Source organism: Tamandua tetradactyla, chromosome 2 (genome assembly GCF_023851605.1).
Source record: "Tamandua tetradactyla isolate mTamTet1 chromosome 2, mTamTet1.pri, whole genome shotgun sequence".
NCBI lineage: Eukaryota > Metazoa > Chordata > Mammalia > Pilosa > Myrmecophagidae > Tamandua > Tamandua tetradactyla.
In genome coordinates, this window is record NC_135328.1 from 171,961,597 (window position 1) to 171,979,150 (window position 17,554).

General features: G+C 34.8%; 1 protein-coding gene across 7 annotated transcripts in view; it reads left to right on the plus strand.

Moving 5' to 3' along the window:
• Positions 1–17,554, plus strand: part of FAF1 (Fas associated factor 1) — a 667,255-nt gene that overhangs the window by 532,373 nt on the left and 117,328 nt on the right. For all 7 annotated transcript variants that reach the window (XM_077149703.1, XM_077149710.1, XM_077149708.1 and 4 more), the window contains one exon: positions 993–1,081. In XM_077149703.1, the coding sequence (XP_077005818.1) occupies positions 993–1,081 (89 nt within the window). The remainder of the gene's footprint in view (positions 1–992; positions 1,082–17,554) is intronic.

Below are 17,554 nucleotides of genomic sequence, written 5' to 3' on the forward strand. Positions count from 1 at the left end.
GCACATAAAGGATTAGTGTAAAATATTACCTACCTTTTTCATGGCAAAGCTTAGATTGAAAACAGTATACTTTCTCTGTGCCACAGGAAAAAATTTTTCAAGTGTCTGAAGCTAAAGCTTGCATAGTGCCTAGGAAATTTAATGTCTTCCCCCATTTAAGCCAAAAGTTCTAAAGGAGATAATATGATGGGGAAGGGGAGATAAATTCCAGTGCTTTAAAAGCTCAAATAAACAAAACCTCTGCAATTTCCTGTTTTCTCTGTAACAAGTGCATGCAGTTTCATAAACAGTATTAAAGAAGACCTGCTAGGGGAATGGCTTGCATAGGGTAAATGGATGATGAAAATAGCATTTCCTCCCTGCCTTCCCTGTTAGAAGCAATATTGCAATAGCTAGCAGTTCTCAAAGTGTGGTCCATGGACTCCCTCACAATTCCTGCAAAGTTCCCCTCAACCCTTTCGGGGACCCATGAGTTCACAATTATTTTTATAATATTCTAAGACTTAACCTGCTTGATCTTGGTTGGGCAGGTTACTTAGTCTCTCTGAACTTTGATTTTCTTCTCTATAAAATGAGCATAATAATGATTCTTTCATAGAATTATTGTAGAGATTAAATAAGATAAGATATATAAAGCGCTTAACCTAGTCACTGGCATATAAACAATGGTAGTTGTTGTTAGAGTTATTAAATAGCTATGTTTTTCATAACTTGAAGGAACGTTTGGTTCTCATGATTTTGACATTCTTCTTCATAGTCCTAAACATCCTTCTTATTAAGAGATTTCTCCCTCAAATCTGAATATTCTGAGATTTCAGTATTCTGCTTTATTCTCTTATTGAATTTTTGAAATTCTTCTTTAATTAGATATTAGCATACTAATCTTTTATTTTTTTAGACTGTAGTTATCCTTTCTGATTAATTCTAGAATGACTTTCCATTTTTTAATAACTTTAATAATGTAAAGTTTGGCAATCTCCATGTGTTGCTAGGTAACACAACAGTGGATGAGTTAATGATGAGACTCATGGCTGCAATGGAGATCTTTACAGCCCAACAACAGGAAGATATAAAGGACGAGGTAAGGTGAAAGATTAAGCAGACCTTTAATAGAATTTTTTTTTAACATGGGCAGGCACTGGGAATTGAACCTGGATCTCCGGCATGGCAGGCGAGAACTCTGCCTGCTGAGCCACCGTGGCCCACCCTTTTAATAACATTTTGATGAGGTGATTTGTCAAATGACGATGCATGCCTATGTTATGATTGATAAATAAGGATGATGAAGATGCATTTCCAGATTAACCAAGATCTACTGTGTCACTGAGTTCACCTTTCACTCTATTCTTTTCATGACCCAAAGACCCAACAATTTGTTTAAATTCATGGACTGCTTATACTTTGTTCGACTTGGGGAACTGGCAGAAGTAGATTTGCAGGAAATGAATTCTGAAGTATGTTTGTAGAGGGAACTCCAGTCCAGAAAATAGTATATACTATGCGGGTTTTATTACTGACTTTTAAGGTCCTATTACTCTTTTTTATATATTGAGATTAATAAGTAATAAATTCATTTTACTTTTGAACATATTTTTGAAGAACGGTAAGAATTAGTAAAGGCTCTCCAAAATTCTTTCTCAGTCTCCCAAACATATTCAGATGTTATAGATGATTTGAGTGTGGAATCAAATAAAATAGAAAACAATAATACTGATAATGACAAGAGTAGTCAACACTTACTGAGTATTTATAATGTGCTAGGCACTGTGCTAAGCACTTTACATATATCATCTCATGGGGTCCTCTCAACAACCCCATAATGTCGTTTATCAGAGTTCTGAAAGGAAACAGATGGCACTTTCAAACTTGGTTATTTGAGTTTAATAAGGGGACTGTTAATAAAGATGTGGGCAGGGTTTAAGAAAATCAACAAGGAATGGTGCAGTACCCCAGGACTAGGGGGAACCATTAGTAAACCCTATTCCTCAAAGTTAGGAGAGGATGCTATATGGAGAGAGCTGCTTTTAATAGAGGGATATAGCTAAGCTGGATGGAAAGGAAGGAGAACAACTTCACTTTACTTATACATTCTGATCTCCTGCTAGTACTTCCTGTTGACCTAAACCAATTGGAAGCCTCTTTGGGCACAAAGATAATAAGGAGAGTGTAGACCTAAAGGAATAAATGAAAGGTAATCTAGCACAGATTGGCACTGATATTTCCAATCTTCCAATGAGAAAACTGAGAATCAAAAAGATAAAGTAATTTGTCCAAGGTCACACAGCTAGTAAGAAATCATAATAATAATCTCAAGTGATCATTGGTATTTTATCAAGAAATTTCTGGTTTTGGAAAATAGCCTTATGATTAATAAATGAAACATATTAACATTTGTTAATTTGTGATGTTAAACTCACAGTATTGGTAAAATTATCCTTTTTAATTTTGTTTGTTTTTATTTAAGGGGAAAAAAAAGCAAAAATTACCACAGATAAAATAAGAGAGTTTGATAACTAGCAATGATGAAAAGTTTCCAGGTATAATGAGTGATTTCAATAGACTACTCTTTAATCATTGCAAATGGGATCATATAGACAATTTTAATATAGCCCCTATATTACTGTATTTTACTTTATTTGTTTATCTCTGGCTCCCAGTGGATTGTGAGTTTAAGAGCAAAAGGCCTTATTGTTTTTGTGTTTGTAGCTCTGTCCCCTAATAGTGTACCAAGGACAAAATTGGCACTCAATAAATTTTTTTTAATGATTGAATAAATGACTACATGAAAGGACTTATGTGAAATAATGTGATTTGAAAAAATAGTATTTGATTACATTGGTATAAAAACTGAGATATCCACATTAACAAATGGGAAAATTTGAAGTGATATTACTAGTTTGGTGTTTTAATTCTTGTTAGATTTCTTTTATTGCTGTAAAAATACTGAGTTTGTAGTTTTTCTTAATAGTCACTCTTTCATTTACTCTGAAGGAAAGGACATCAGTTATATGGTGGAAGGATGTTTATCTGTTACTCTATAAATTGACAGTGACATTTTGAAATAACAAAGTACTGTACTTAGTTAGGAATTTGTAGTAATAGGTGTGTTGCCATTCAAGATTATATTTATCCTGGAAGAGAGGCATTGATTGACAATAATTCACTAAACACATTCTTCAGCCATTTAAATCTTGAGTCTCATTAGTACCAGATTTACAGATTATGTTGTGTAATAATATGAATGCACAATATTTGCATGCATATTCCCAGTTCATTCTTTCATCTTAATTTGCATTCCCCATAATTCATTGGTAAAGAAATTGACTTCAATTCCTTTCATACAAAGCATTAAATTTAATATGAGGGTTACAGGAAAAAGCCAAGGCTCCCTATCATTGAAATTTAACTGCAAGAGATAAGGATTTCTTTATTTAAAGTGTCTTCATGAAAGTTATCATTCAGGTCATAAGTAGATTTCTTTTTTAATTTTAAAGAATTCTTTTGACTATGCATAAATCATAATGATTTGGAATCAGCTGAATATTTAACAGAAAAAAACTCTCCCTTGTAAGTGTAAACTTGGCTTTTTTTTTTTTATTAAATTACAAATAAGACTTCATCTTAGGTTTGCAATTGAAACCAAATTAGTTAACAGGATTGGAGGATGGCTTCCTAGACCTAAATTTATTTAAACTTAACTTTGGTTACATTACATCTAAGCACTGCCATAATTCCATTGTATTAGTGAAGGCAGAGAAGCCTATACTGTATAACTATTAAATAAACCCAAACTTGAGCCATATTCATACTCTGAACCATTCGTCACTGGCCTAGAGCAAACTAACCTTTATATCTTTGATTGCTCTATCTCTAATAGAATGTATGGATTCTGTGAGCCTCTGTTTTTTACTGTATTGCCTACAGCTTTCTTTTTAGACATTTTCATTAGTAGTAATAGTAGAATTTTATAAATGTTTACTGTGCATCTACAAATTATATAACACTGGGCTAGGTCCCAAAGTCAGAGGCGTTTTGCTGTAATGAGGGGCTTTTGGCAAAGAGGATGTGAGAAGGAAAGCAAATGTCAGTACATGAAGGTAGTCACAATTTAGTATCTAATTTTACTTAAAGCCTGGTTCCAAGCAATATCGCTTTATAATGTGTAAAGCATTCTAGGTTTATTGTAAAGGATTGGGATTTGAGATTTAAAATCAGCATTGCCATAGCACTGGAAAGGTATGCTTACTATAAGCTATGGCAGCTTTTTGTTTTGCCAAAGGAAATTGTTAGTTTTCTGGTTTGCTTTATGAAATATATAACCTCTTTTTCCTGAACTTTGTCTTTGTTCATTTTCAATTCTCCATTCCTTTTCTTTTTTCTCTGTATAAATTCTCACCATTTTCATACCCAGTATCTTTTCATAACAATGACAAGCAGGATACAGACTCTGGTTTCTATAGCTGTTTCTTTCAAACAGGAATAAATCATCACAAGCCATACACAGAGCAACTGATAGAATCTCTCTCTTTATCCAAAAACTAAAGCAAAACTTACTAAGCCTGCCACCCATAAAATAATTTTTTACTATTATTATTTTAAAAAATGTATCTGGACACTTCCTAAAATTAGCAAGAATACTTATTGGTCAGAAGAAATTGTTAGGAGAAATTTTCCCTGATCTAACTATATATAACTATATGTGTGAAATGCAAAAAACCAAAAATGCAGTATTTTTAAACATCAGAATTCCACTAGAAATGCAAAAGTCTTAGAAGTTTCCCAGAAATTACTTTGAGGAGGAAGGGCTCCGTTAACTATTAGTGATTAGGGCCTAAATAGATAGCTGAGTGCACCCTAAATGACTTACTGCAGGTAGTTACTTTCTGCTCAGAAAAAAATGAATCTTTACCCAATGATTTTTCTCCATCGAAAGGCCTAGATCACAGAAAATTTTTCTCGTCTTGATTTGTATATTCATTTCATAAATATTTATTGAGTTTTTACTATGTAGTAGACACTATGTGGACATCAGAAACATAGCTGTGAGCAAGATAGACAAGGTCCTTAGACTTGTAATCCAGCAATTCCAATAAAGCCTATCAAGTGCTTTGATGGATGAAGTCCAAGGAGCACTTACCAAATTTAGACAGGCATAATGTGTAGGCAACTTGGCATGGTGGTAAAGCACCCAGAAGGGCTCTTGTATTCTCCCACTGCAAGCTCTGAGGCAAATAGCACTGGTTAGAATGAAGATAATAACAGCCATTCTTCAGGTTCTTGCTACATGCCAGGTATAGTCATGGTCTCTAGGCAGTGTTCCTCGGTGTGATTCCTAGACTACTGGAATACCTGGCTATCTATCAAGGGTTCCAATTAGGTATGAAAAAGCATTGAATCCATTTTGTACACATTTATTTCATATTTTTTATGTAAGATTAATTGTGATATCCCTCTAAAACCCATTTCATTAATTATATTTGTTGCAGTTTAATAGACAGCTCATGAGTAACAAAGATTGCATTTGTGGTTTAGTCTTGGCAAACATTCATTTAACAGGAGTGATTGACTTTTGCTTCTGTACTTTCATGGCATTAACATGTTATTAAATTTACATTCATTTTTCCTTGTTTAAATTAGTTATATTATATTCATAGTTCCCCCAAATTGGACATAGCTCAAAAGTGGATTATTAAATCATAAAAGTTGTGATGAAAATAGAATAATAAATGCTAGAAATCAGTATAATATAGTTTAAATTAGTTCAACATTAGTATAAGCATCATTCAGAGATCTCCTGTGCTTATATAGAAGATTCCAAGACAGCTGACTCTGGGATGATTTCACACTAGTTGCCAGAGAAAATTTTGGAAGTGACTAATTATATATGAAAAGTGACTATATAGAACAAATGATCGATTAACCCCTAGTATTAGTGCTTCTCCATTATGAAACTGTTTCATAAAGCCTTAAAGCCTTTAGAGTTTTTTTTCATCATTAAGTAAAGCCCAGTGAAATCAATAGAATTTTTTCAGAGCAAGAGAAAAATAATGCTTTCCCCTAAAAAAAAATTGATCTGTTTGCTAAAGGCAGAGAAGAAAGACCAAACCATGGAAGAGAAGTCGTTTACAGTTGTATTCCTTGAGGTAAAAATGGATGCAAATCCCACTAGTGCCAAAAACCTTATTAAACCAGCCACAAAGTTAACAACAAAAAGTTAATTTTTATGCTCAAAAGAGACAGCAGAAGAAGTTCTTGGAAAAATCATGTCATCCAGTGACACTGTTGGATAGTATGCAATGACAGTGGGGTGATTTGAACAATAACTATATTGTTCATACTACTAGATATGTTGCTTTACAGTTGTATGAATCCATTAATATGTGCAAAGTAAGAATCGGTTTTTGACATGTTTGTTATGTGAATGAGGAAAAAGTATTCTGTTTTTTGTTTGTTTGTTTTGTTTTGCTATGCCGTATGGGGGGGGTGTCACATTTCATTCTTTTTCCATGTGAGTATCCTGTTACTGCAGCACCATTTGTTGATTTTTTTTTCTGGGGGCGGGGCGAAGTGCATGGGCTGGGAATCGAATCCGGGTCTCCGACATGGCAGGCAAGAATCCTACCACTGAACTGTCCCTGTACCCCCTCTTCATTCTGTTTATCAATGAGAAATGTTTGTTACAAGAAATGCTTTTTACTTAATGATTATTTTGCAAACTGTGAGTTAGATTAGAAAAGTTCAGGCAGAATCAGTACTGATGTAAAACTGTAGTTCAGCATATTATGGCTATTCAAATAAAAAATATTGCACTTGAATTGTAACCCCTACATTGCTTTATTAAAATGAATAGCGAGTAATTAACAATCTGTCCCTCAAGTATTGAAGAAAATCAGAAATTGTTAATATAATCTTAGGCAGCTTCAAGTAGACATCTTTTTAGCAGACTGTTTTAAATAATGGAAAGATGTTCCTTCTCCATTAAGCATGCTAATTATCTAAGGCAGTGGTCTCAGTGTCACCTGGGAACTTGTTAAAAAAGCAATTTCTATCTACCCAATGTATTTTAACCTGCTAGGGGTCAATGAGAGAGAGGAATAAGGGGTATGGTATTATGAGTTTTTTCTTTTTTCCTTTTATTTCTTTTTCTGGAGTGATGCAAATATTCTAAAAAATTATCATGGTGATGAATATACTACTATGTGATGATATTTTGAGCCATTGATTGTACTCCATGTATGGAATGTTTGTATGTTGAGTGTTTGTGTTTATATGTTGTTTTGTCAATAAAAATATTTTTTTATAAATAGGGAGAAATGTAGTGCTGCATTATGTATCACTTTTTCTGTAAATCTGTCAACTTACCTAATGAAAAGGAATGAATAAATAGATTTTACTGAACCAAAAAAAATAAGCAATTTCTCAGGCTCCATCCCATACCTGCTGAATGAGAATTCTAGAGAGACCCAGAAATCTGTTCTTAACAGCCTTCCAGGTGATTCTGATCATTGAAATTGATAGATTGGAAGTTTTAATTCCTCCAATCTAAAGGGAAAGGTATGAGCACAAGTTTTTGTAATGAGGGGTGAGAATAAAGTTTTTATGACCTGATAATAAAGATAAAAATGCAAGACACTTGCTCAAATTTTTTATCTGAGCAAATGTTCTTTTTTTATTGATGAAAGCCATACAACATATAATTAAGTTTGACAACAGGCATATGTTGACTTTCCACTAGTGGCAGAAAGATAACGTCTATAAATATCTCTTATTTTTCATGATAATCCTATGAGCTAGTTATTATTATTCCCGTTTTATTGAGGAGGAAACTGAGGCTTATAGAAGTTAAATAATTTGCCCGAGGTCATGCAGTTATGCCTAAGCCAGAATACATACTTCTGAACTTTTCTTACCTCATACTTCCTTGTAAAGCTGAGATGCAATTAAATTAAAGATAAACTGAAGTGGCATTTTTACCAAGATATTAGGAAGAATCAGAGTGGACTAACCTGGAAACTAAGATATTCCCAGATTTTCAAATACTATATTCACTTGAGTAGAATATAAAGTTTGTCGTTAACTGTTTACTCTTATGCGTAGAATAATGCTTACTGTTAAAAAATCATATCCATACCCTCTTTATTTACATTTGCTGCTCTTGAATTACCTGCTGATGTATCAGTTCATGCATACCTGACATTTTGTTGTAGAAGTTAATAATTTGTCATATATGAAACTAATGTAAGGGATTTTTTGCTCAGTTTTGGCATTACAATTCAACACACCTGTTCAGAGCCAGCCCTCCACATAGTTCCCGCCATTGCCTGAGGTGGCGACATCTCCATGGATTACAGTAATACTTTTTGACAAGCTTAGACAGGGTGGAGCTGCCATGTGATGACAGAACACAATTGATGATATCTCAGTAATACATTCTTTTTTCATCTGAACTGTCAACATTTATTGCTGTAAAAGCATTCATTGTTATACAGCTGGCCAACCTGCCCACTTCTTGTTTTCAGAAGCAGTAGTATCTAACAAAATGTATATATTTTTTCTACTTATGCAATATTAGTTGGCTTTGGAGGTAATATATATAGTTATTACGTTTTCTTTTATATACCTTAGTTTTTAAAGTAGCTATCATAGTTTTTCATATAAAAATTTAAAATTTCTGCTTATACTAAAGTCTTCTCAGGTGGCTATTGAGACTTTCCCAATGTCATAAACATGACAGACACCTATGAAACTCTATTAAGGCATATCCTTTTAAAAGAATCAGAAGAAACTGTTCATTCCTTAAATGTTACATTAACCTAAATACTTATCTTTGAGGAGACACATATCCCTCATGGTTATTTCTTTCCCATACTTTAATGGCAATTCCATGAGAAGGAATTTAAAGATTGAAAGTACTTTTTCGTGTACATTTTACCTTTACCTCGAATCAGTTTGCTACAAAATTAAGAGCCTAACACTGAGGTTGTTTCTGGGGAGGTTAAAAAAAAAAGTGAAGAATCTTACTCTTGAAGGAGCTTACTACCTAATGTTGGAGGAGCCAAAGCATATTCTTACAAAAATATCCCTAACAACAGTTTATTATATGCGCTAGAAGAATTCAGGAGGAGTAGTCCTCATAGTCAGGAGGGACTTGTGAAGAGGTAAGATTTGAACTGAATCTGGAAAGGGCAGTACATTTTGATGTGCAGAGGTTAGAGGAAAAAGTATTACGATGTTGGGAAAGCATGAGCAAAATAATAGTGTAAAGAAATTAAAGTAATCTTGGTCCAGTTTATATAAAGAAAGAATTTGTATAGAAAAAAGGTTAGATTTGATTGCCTTCCATTAATATTATTTTAAACATTTTTTCATTGTGAAATATAACATATATATATAAAGAAGCAATAAATTTCAAAGTACATTTTAACAAATAGTTATAGAACATATTTCAAAGTTTGGTATGGGTTACAGTTCCACAATCCATTAATGTTTTTAACAAGCCACGTTTGACTCTCCAAATTACTTTTCTCTGATGTTTTTGCCTCTTATAGGGGGTCCTGAGAATCCTCCGACACTTCTTCCAGTTATAAAATTGTCTTGATAGAGTAATTGTTTTAGTTTGCTAATGCTGCCAGAATGCAGTATCCCAGAAATGGGTTGACTTTTATAAAGGGGATTTATTAAGTTACAAGTTTACAGTTCTAAAGCCTTAAAAGTGTCCGAACTAAGGATTCAGAGAAAAATATCTTGGCTCAAGAAAGGCTGATGGCATTCAGAACACTTCTGTCAGCTGGAATGCATGTGGCTGGCTTCTCTGCTGGTCTTTTGCTTTCTTGTTTTAAACAGCTTCCCCAGGGCTATTTTCTTTCTGCATCTCCAAATGTCTCTGTGTTGGCTCTCAGCTTTTTCCAAAGTGTTTTCTTCTTAAAGGACTCCAGTAAGCAGATTCAGGCCCACCTTGAATGGGTGGAGATACAGCTTCTTGGAAAACCACCTAATCAAAAGGTCCCACCCACAATTGGGTGGGTCACATCTCCATGGAAACAACTTAATCAAAAAGATCCCACCCACCAGTAGGTCAGCCCCCCAAAAGATTGGATTAGCATAAAGAACATGGCTTTTCAGCCATTCGTAACAGTTTCGAACTAGCACAAGTATCTGTCCTACTACCTATCATACCTGCAAAAGGACAATTGAAATATGGTAGGAAGACACAGCAGTGGCCATAAGTATAATTCTCTGCTGTCCGCTATTGTTCTATTGAAAGAGTTCACTACTTGTATATTAAAGTAATTATCATGGCACTGGGAGCTTCAATTAGGTGTTCTTATGCCCTTGAGTTGGAAGAGAGAATTCTAAGGTGTCTAGAGAACAACCAGAACTCTCATACATTGTAGATACATTATTGATGAAATGCAAAGTATTTCAGCCACTCTGGAAAACTGTTTGACAGTTTCTCAAAGATAAACGTACACCTATCACTCAACCTAGCAATCTTATTCCTAGTTACTTACACTAGAGAAACGAAAACTTATGTTCACAGAGAAACTTGTACACAAATGTTTGTAGAAGCTGTATTCATAATTGTCAAAACTGGGAACAAATGTCCTTCAGTGGGTAAATGGATAAATAAGCTGCAATGGAATACTACTCAGTGTAAAAAGGAATACACTATTGATGCATGAAACAGCTTGGATGTATGGTAAAGGTATTGTGCTTAGTAAAAAAAAAAAAAATCCTGTCTCTGAAGGTTTTATACTGTATGATTCCTTTATGTAATATTCTTGAAAAGTTAAGATCATCGGGGCAAAGTACAGATCAGTGGTTACATAGAGTTAGGAGTTGGGGGACAGTGTTACTACAAAGGGCTAGCACAAGGACTTTTAGTAGTATGATGGAACTGTTCTATATCCTGATTGTGGGAGTGGTCGTACATATGGATTTATACATGTGTTAAAATTCATAGAATTGTATACCCCAAAATTTCAATTTTACAGTATTTTTCATTTAAAAAAAAATAAGAAAGCATAGCAGTCCATGGAATGACTGCTTTCGTATATGAAATGTGTAACTTTTTTTCCTTGACCTTGTCTTTGTTCATTTTCAGTTCTCCACTCTTTTTCTTTTTTGTTTGTATAAGTTCTTACCATTTTCATACCCAGTCTCTTTCCATAGTTAACAATGACAGCAGTTCTTTCATTTGTTTAATAACTTTATTTGAATGCCTATGTGAATTGTTACCATTTTTTGAATTCCTACTATTAGGCGTAGGACTAAGGCATTTGTCCTAGCTTCCTACTACAAATTCTGCAAGACAGGTGTAATTATACACATTTGCACATTTTAAAGAAGAGAAAACTGTGACACAGAGACTTTCCCAAGTCAGATAGTGACTGGAAAAAATCTTATTTTATAGATAGTAGTTGGGATTGCTCAAACTTTAAATATGAACTGCAGTGATTAGAGTAGCATTTCTCAAAACTATAGTGTCGTAGCTACTAACATGACAGTCCCTGAGGATCTTATTTAAAATGAATACTCGTGGTTCTTTGACCTATTTAATTGGTTTCAAATTTCCTCCTATATAAAATGGGAATAATAACAGTAACTACCTTCTATTCATGGTTTTTTTTATTCAATGGTTTTTTTATTGAGATATAATTATCCAAAGTATGCAATCATTGGTTCACAGTATCATCATAAAGCTGTGCATTCATTACAATCTATTTTTAAACATTTTCATTACTCCAAAGCCAAATAAAAATAAAAGTAAGAAAAAATAACCAAAACGTCCCATGCCCCCATTCCCCCTATTGTCTGTTTATTTTTTTATCTTTGTTTTCTTACTCATTGTCCATACACTGGATAAAGGGAATATCAGTTACAAGGTTTTCACACTCACACATTCACACCTTAAAAGCTCTGTAATTAATCAGTCATCTTCAAGAATCAAGGCTACTGGATTACAGTTCAACAGTTTCAGATATTTCCCTCTAGCTACTTCAGTATACCAAAATCTGAAAAGGAGTGTCTCTATATTGCATAAGAATAACCTCCAGAAAGATTACTAGAATCTGTTTGAAATTTATCAGCCACTGAAAATTTATTTTGTTTCTTTTCTCTTTCCCTCTTTTGGTCAAGAAGGCTTTCTCACTCTCATGATGCCAGGGCCAGTCTCATCCCTGGGTGTCATGTCCCACATTGCCAAGGAGATTTATACCCCTGGGAGTCCCATGTAGAGGGGAGGGCAGTGAGTTCACCTGTGAGTTGGCTTAGAGCGAAAGACCACATCTGAGCAACAAAAAAGGTTCTCTGGGGATGACTCAGGCATAATCATAAGCTTCTCCTTTGCAGGAATAAATTTCATAAGGGCAAACCCTAAATGCTGACATTTATAGCTGCACAACTCTAATTTTGAGTCTCAGGTGTCACACAAATACCCAAAGTTCCATGGAATGACCAATTTACACACAAAGAGTTCATCAGAACTCAGAATTTAGAAGTAACATTTACAACTCCAGAGTAGATAAGGTCTGCTGTAAGAGCTTACAATCTAGGAACCTTTACAATAGGCATTCCCCTGATAGCCTGTGCTCTCCAATTCAGTTCTCAGAGTTTGCACATTATAGTTATTCCATATTAGTGAGGTATAATAATATCTGTCTTTTTGTTTCTGTCTTACTTCATTCAACATACTGTCCTCAAGGTTCATTCACCTGGTTGCATGCCTCATGACTTTATTCCTTCTTGCAGCGCCTCAGTAGTACACTGTGTTCAGTTCTTCCTTACATTTTTTCAGTTGATGTGTCCTTAGGTCAGCTCCATCCATTGCAAATGGAACCATCATAAATACCAATATACAAATGTCCATTCATGTCCCCACTCTCAGTTCCTCCAAGTATACCTAACTATAGGGTTGCAGGATCATATGGCAACCCAACCCCTAGCCTCCTGTGGAGCCATCACACTGCCCTCCAGAGGGGCTGCACCACACTACTTCCCTACTAACAGTGAATAGATACATCACTCTCTCCACATTTTCTCCAGCACTTGTATCTCTCTGTTCATTTTTAAACAGTTTTATGCACACATCATGCAATCCAACCTAAGGAAAAAAAACAATGGTTCCAGGTATAGTCCAGTAGCCATACCTTTACCACCACAATCTATATGAGGCATTTTATCACCATCATTGTTCAGTCTAGGCATCACTAAGTTATACCATCACAGTCTTTATCCTCTAATTTTGATGTCATAGATGCCCAGCCCTCCCCACTCATCCATATTCACACTCAGCTTTGTTCCACATACTTACAATATTGTGCGACCCTCTGATAGTATTGTGCTTTCCATTTCTGAATCTTTACAATTAGTCCTGTTGAACAAGCATCGAATTAATCTCTACCCTCTTTCTAGCTTCTGATAACCTGTGTTCTAAACTTTAACTCTCAAAGTTCACTCATTAATGTTAGTTCATATTAGTGAGACCAAACAGTATTTATTTTATTTCTGGTTAACTGACTCACCATAATGTCCTCAAAGTTCATCCACATTATTACATGCTTCATGACTTTATTTTGTCTTACAGCTGCGTAATATTCTATCACGTGTATAGACCACAGCATGTTTAATCCCTCTTCTGCTGATGGACATTTGTGCTATTTCCATCTTTTGGCAATCGAGAATATTGTCAGTATAAATATTGGTATGCAAATGTCAGTTTGTATTTTTACCTTCAGTCCCTCCAAATATATACCTAGTAATGGGATTGCTGGATCGTATGGCAGTTCTATACTTAGCTTCCTGAGAAGCTACCAAACTTCCTTCAGGAGCAATTGTACCATTCTACATTCCCAACAAAAATGAATGAGTGTGCCTTTTTCTCTACATCCTCCCCAGCATTATATATATATAATGGCCATTCTAGTAGGTGTGAGGTGATATCTCATTGTGGTTTTGATTTGCCAGTGATGTTGAACATCTAATAGCCAATGATGTTGAACATATTTTCATTATGAAATGAACATTTCCTTTCATTAAATAAATGGAAGGATATACCATGTTCATGGATATGAAGACTAAATACAGTTAAGATTATTTAGATCTTTCTTGATTTCTTTTAGCAGATTTCTGATTGCTGGTATATAGAATCACTACTGATTTTTGCATGTTGACCTTGTATCCTGCCACTTTGCTATACTCATTTATTAACTCTAGCAGCTTTACTGTAGATTTTTTCAGGATTTTCTAAATACAGGATCATATCATCTGCAAACAGTAAAAGCTTTACGCCTTCCTTTCCAATTTAGTTGCCTTTTATTTCTTTTTCTTGCCTTATTGCTCTAGCTAGGACTTCCAGCACAATGTTGAATAACAGTTGTGACAATGGGCATCCTTGTCTTGTTCCTGATCTTAGAGGGGAAGCTTTCAGTCTTTCCCCATTGAGTATGATGTTGGCTGTGGCTTTCTCATATATTCCTTTTATCATGTTGAGGTAGTTTCCTTCTGTTTCTATCCTTTGAGGTGTTTTCATCAGGAAGGAATGCTGAATTTGCCAGATGCCTTTCTGCGTCAATCAAGATGATCATGTGGTTTTTCCTATTTAATTTATTGATGTGATATATTACATTAATTTATTTTCTTGTCTTGAACCACCTTTGCATACCTGGGATAAAATCCACTTGGTCATGGTGTATAACTCTTTTAATGTGCTGCTGGATTTGGCAAGTATTTTATTGAGAATATTTGAATCTATATTCATTAAAGAGATTGGGCTGTGATTTTCTTTTCTTGTAGTATCTTTGCCTGGCTTTGGTATTAGGGTGATGTTGGCTTCATAGAATAAGTTAGGTAGCTTTCCCTCCTCTCCAACTCTTTTGAAGAGTTTGAGCAGGATTGGTACTAATTCTTTCTTGAATGTTTGGTAGAATTTGCATGTGAAGCTATCTAGTCCTAGATTTTTCTTTTTGGGGAGTTTTTGATGGCTGATTCAGTCTCTTTACTTGCAATTGGTTTGTTAAGGTTTTCTGTTTCTCCTCGAGTCAGTGTTGGTTCTCCTTGTTTTTCTAGGAAAGTTGTCTATTTCTTCTGAGTTGTCTAGTTTGTTAGCATGTATTTGTTCATGGTACTCTCTCATTATCTTCTTTATTTTTGTGGAATCATTAGTTATGTCCCCCCTCCCATTTCTGATTTTATTTGCATCCTCTCTCTGTTTTTTGGTCACCCTAGTTAAGGGTCCATCTATTTTATTGACTCCCTCAAAGAACCAGCTTCTGGTTTTATTGATACTCTCTATTGTTTTCATATTCTCATTTCATTTATTTCTGCTTTAATCTTTGTTATTTCTTTCTTTCAGTTTGCTTTGCATTTAGTTTTCTGTTCTTTCTCTAGTTTCTACAAATGAACAGTTAATTCCTCGATTTCTGCTCTTTCTTCTTTTTTAATATAGGCTTTTAGGGCAATAAATTTCCCTTACAACACTGCCTGTGCTGCATCCTTTAAGTTTTGGTATGTTGTGTCTCATTTTCATTTGCCTTGAGATATTTACTAATTTAACTTGCAGTTTCTTCCTTGATCCACTAGTGGTTTAAGAGAGTGTTGTTTATCCTCCATAAATACGTGAATTTTTCAGTCTTCTGCCTGTTACTGATTTCCATCTTCATTCCATTATGATTGGACAAAGTGCTTTGTATAATTTTGATATTCTTAAATTTACTTAGACCAGCTTTGTTCCCCAACATATGGTCTATCCTGGAGAATAATCCATGAGGACTTGAGAAGAATGTGTATCTTGCTGTTGTTGGGTGCAATGTTCTGTAAATGTCTGTTAAGACCATTCATTTATTGTATTATTCAAAATCTCTGGTTGCTTATTGATCCTCTGTCTGTGTTCTATCCATTGATGAGAATGGTGTATTTAAGTCTCCAATTACTACTGTATGTCTCCTTCTGCCTTCAGTGTGTCAGTGTTTGCCTCATATATTTTGGGACACTCTGGCTCAGTGTAGAGATATTTATGATTGCTATGTCTTCCTGAGGAATTGTCCCTTTTATTAATACATAGTACCCTGTTTTGTCTCTTTTAATTGTTTTACATATGAAATCTAATTTATCTGATGTGAGTATAGCTACCATCACCCTTTTCTGGTTATTGTTTGGATGGAATATCTTTTTTCCAACCTTTCACATTCAACCTGTGTTTGTCCTTGGGTCTTAAGTGAGTCTCTTGTAGATTATATAGATGGGTCCTGTTTTTTTTAATCCATTCTGCCAATCTATTTTTTTGGTTGGGGAGGTCAGTCTATTAACATTTAATATTATTACTCTAAAGGCTGTACTTTCTTCACCCATTTTTCCTTTTATACTTTATCATTTTCTTCTCTCTTTTAACCCTGTTGGTTACCCTTCCTGCTTATCTTTATTTCTGCACTCTTCTCCAAAACTCTCTGTCCTGTCTTTCTTTTCTGCCTTTAGTGTTCCCTCTAGTATTTCTTGTAGAGCAAGTCTCTTCACAGACTCTCCCAGTGTCTGTTTGTCCCAAATATTTTAAACTCCCTACTTTTTGAAGGACAGTTTTACCGAATATAGAATTCTTGGTTGGCAGTTTTTCTCTTTCAGTATCTTAAATATATCATCCCACTGCCTTCTCACCTCCATAGTTTCTGTTAAGAGATCCACACTTAGTCTTATTTAACTTCCCTTGTATATGACGGATCACTTTTCTCTTGCTGCTTTTAGAATTCTCTCTTTGTCTTTGACATTTGATAATCTGATTATTAAGTGTCCTGGCATAGGCTGTTTGGATCTGTTCTGTTTAGGTTACACTACACTTCTTGGACCTGTAGTTGTATGTCTTTCATAAGAGTTGAAATTTTTCATTGATTACTTCCTCCATTATTCTTTCTGCCCCTTTTCCCTTCTCTTCTCCTTCAGGAACACCCATAACTGCATATTTGTATGCTTCATGTTATCATTTAGTTCCCTGAGACCTTGCTCAAATTTTCCATTTTTTCCCGTCTGTTCTCTTGTGTGTAGTATATCAGATGTCCTTTCTTCTAGTTTACTGATCCTTTCTTCTGCCACTTCAAATGTACTGTTGTATGTTTCCATTTGGTTTTTCATCACTTCTGTTGCACTTTTATTCCCATAAGTTCTGCTGTTTGCTTTTTTGAGCTTTCAGGTTCTTCTGTATGGACACCCTGTATCTTCTTTGTATCCTTCATGTCTTTTACCATATTTTCCTTGAACTTGTTGAATTGATTTAGAATATCTAACATCATTAATTGGTTGTTTCAATTCCTGTATCTCAGTTGAGGTGTTAGTTTGTTCCTTTGGTTGGCCCATATCTTTGTTCTTTCCAGTATGAGTTGTGATTTTTTGCTCATGTCAAGGCATCTAATTTTCTTGCTTAATTTATTCAAGAGGTCTTTTATCTCTTTTACCTAGGGTTTTCCTGTTGATTGGATTTGTTCTCTATCTGTTCATCTCCCTCACCCACCAGTTGTCAGGTTTGTTTTACTCCCTAGCCACCCACCCCCCACCCCCAAAACCAGGCACC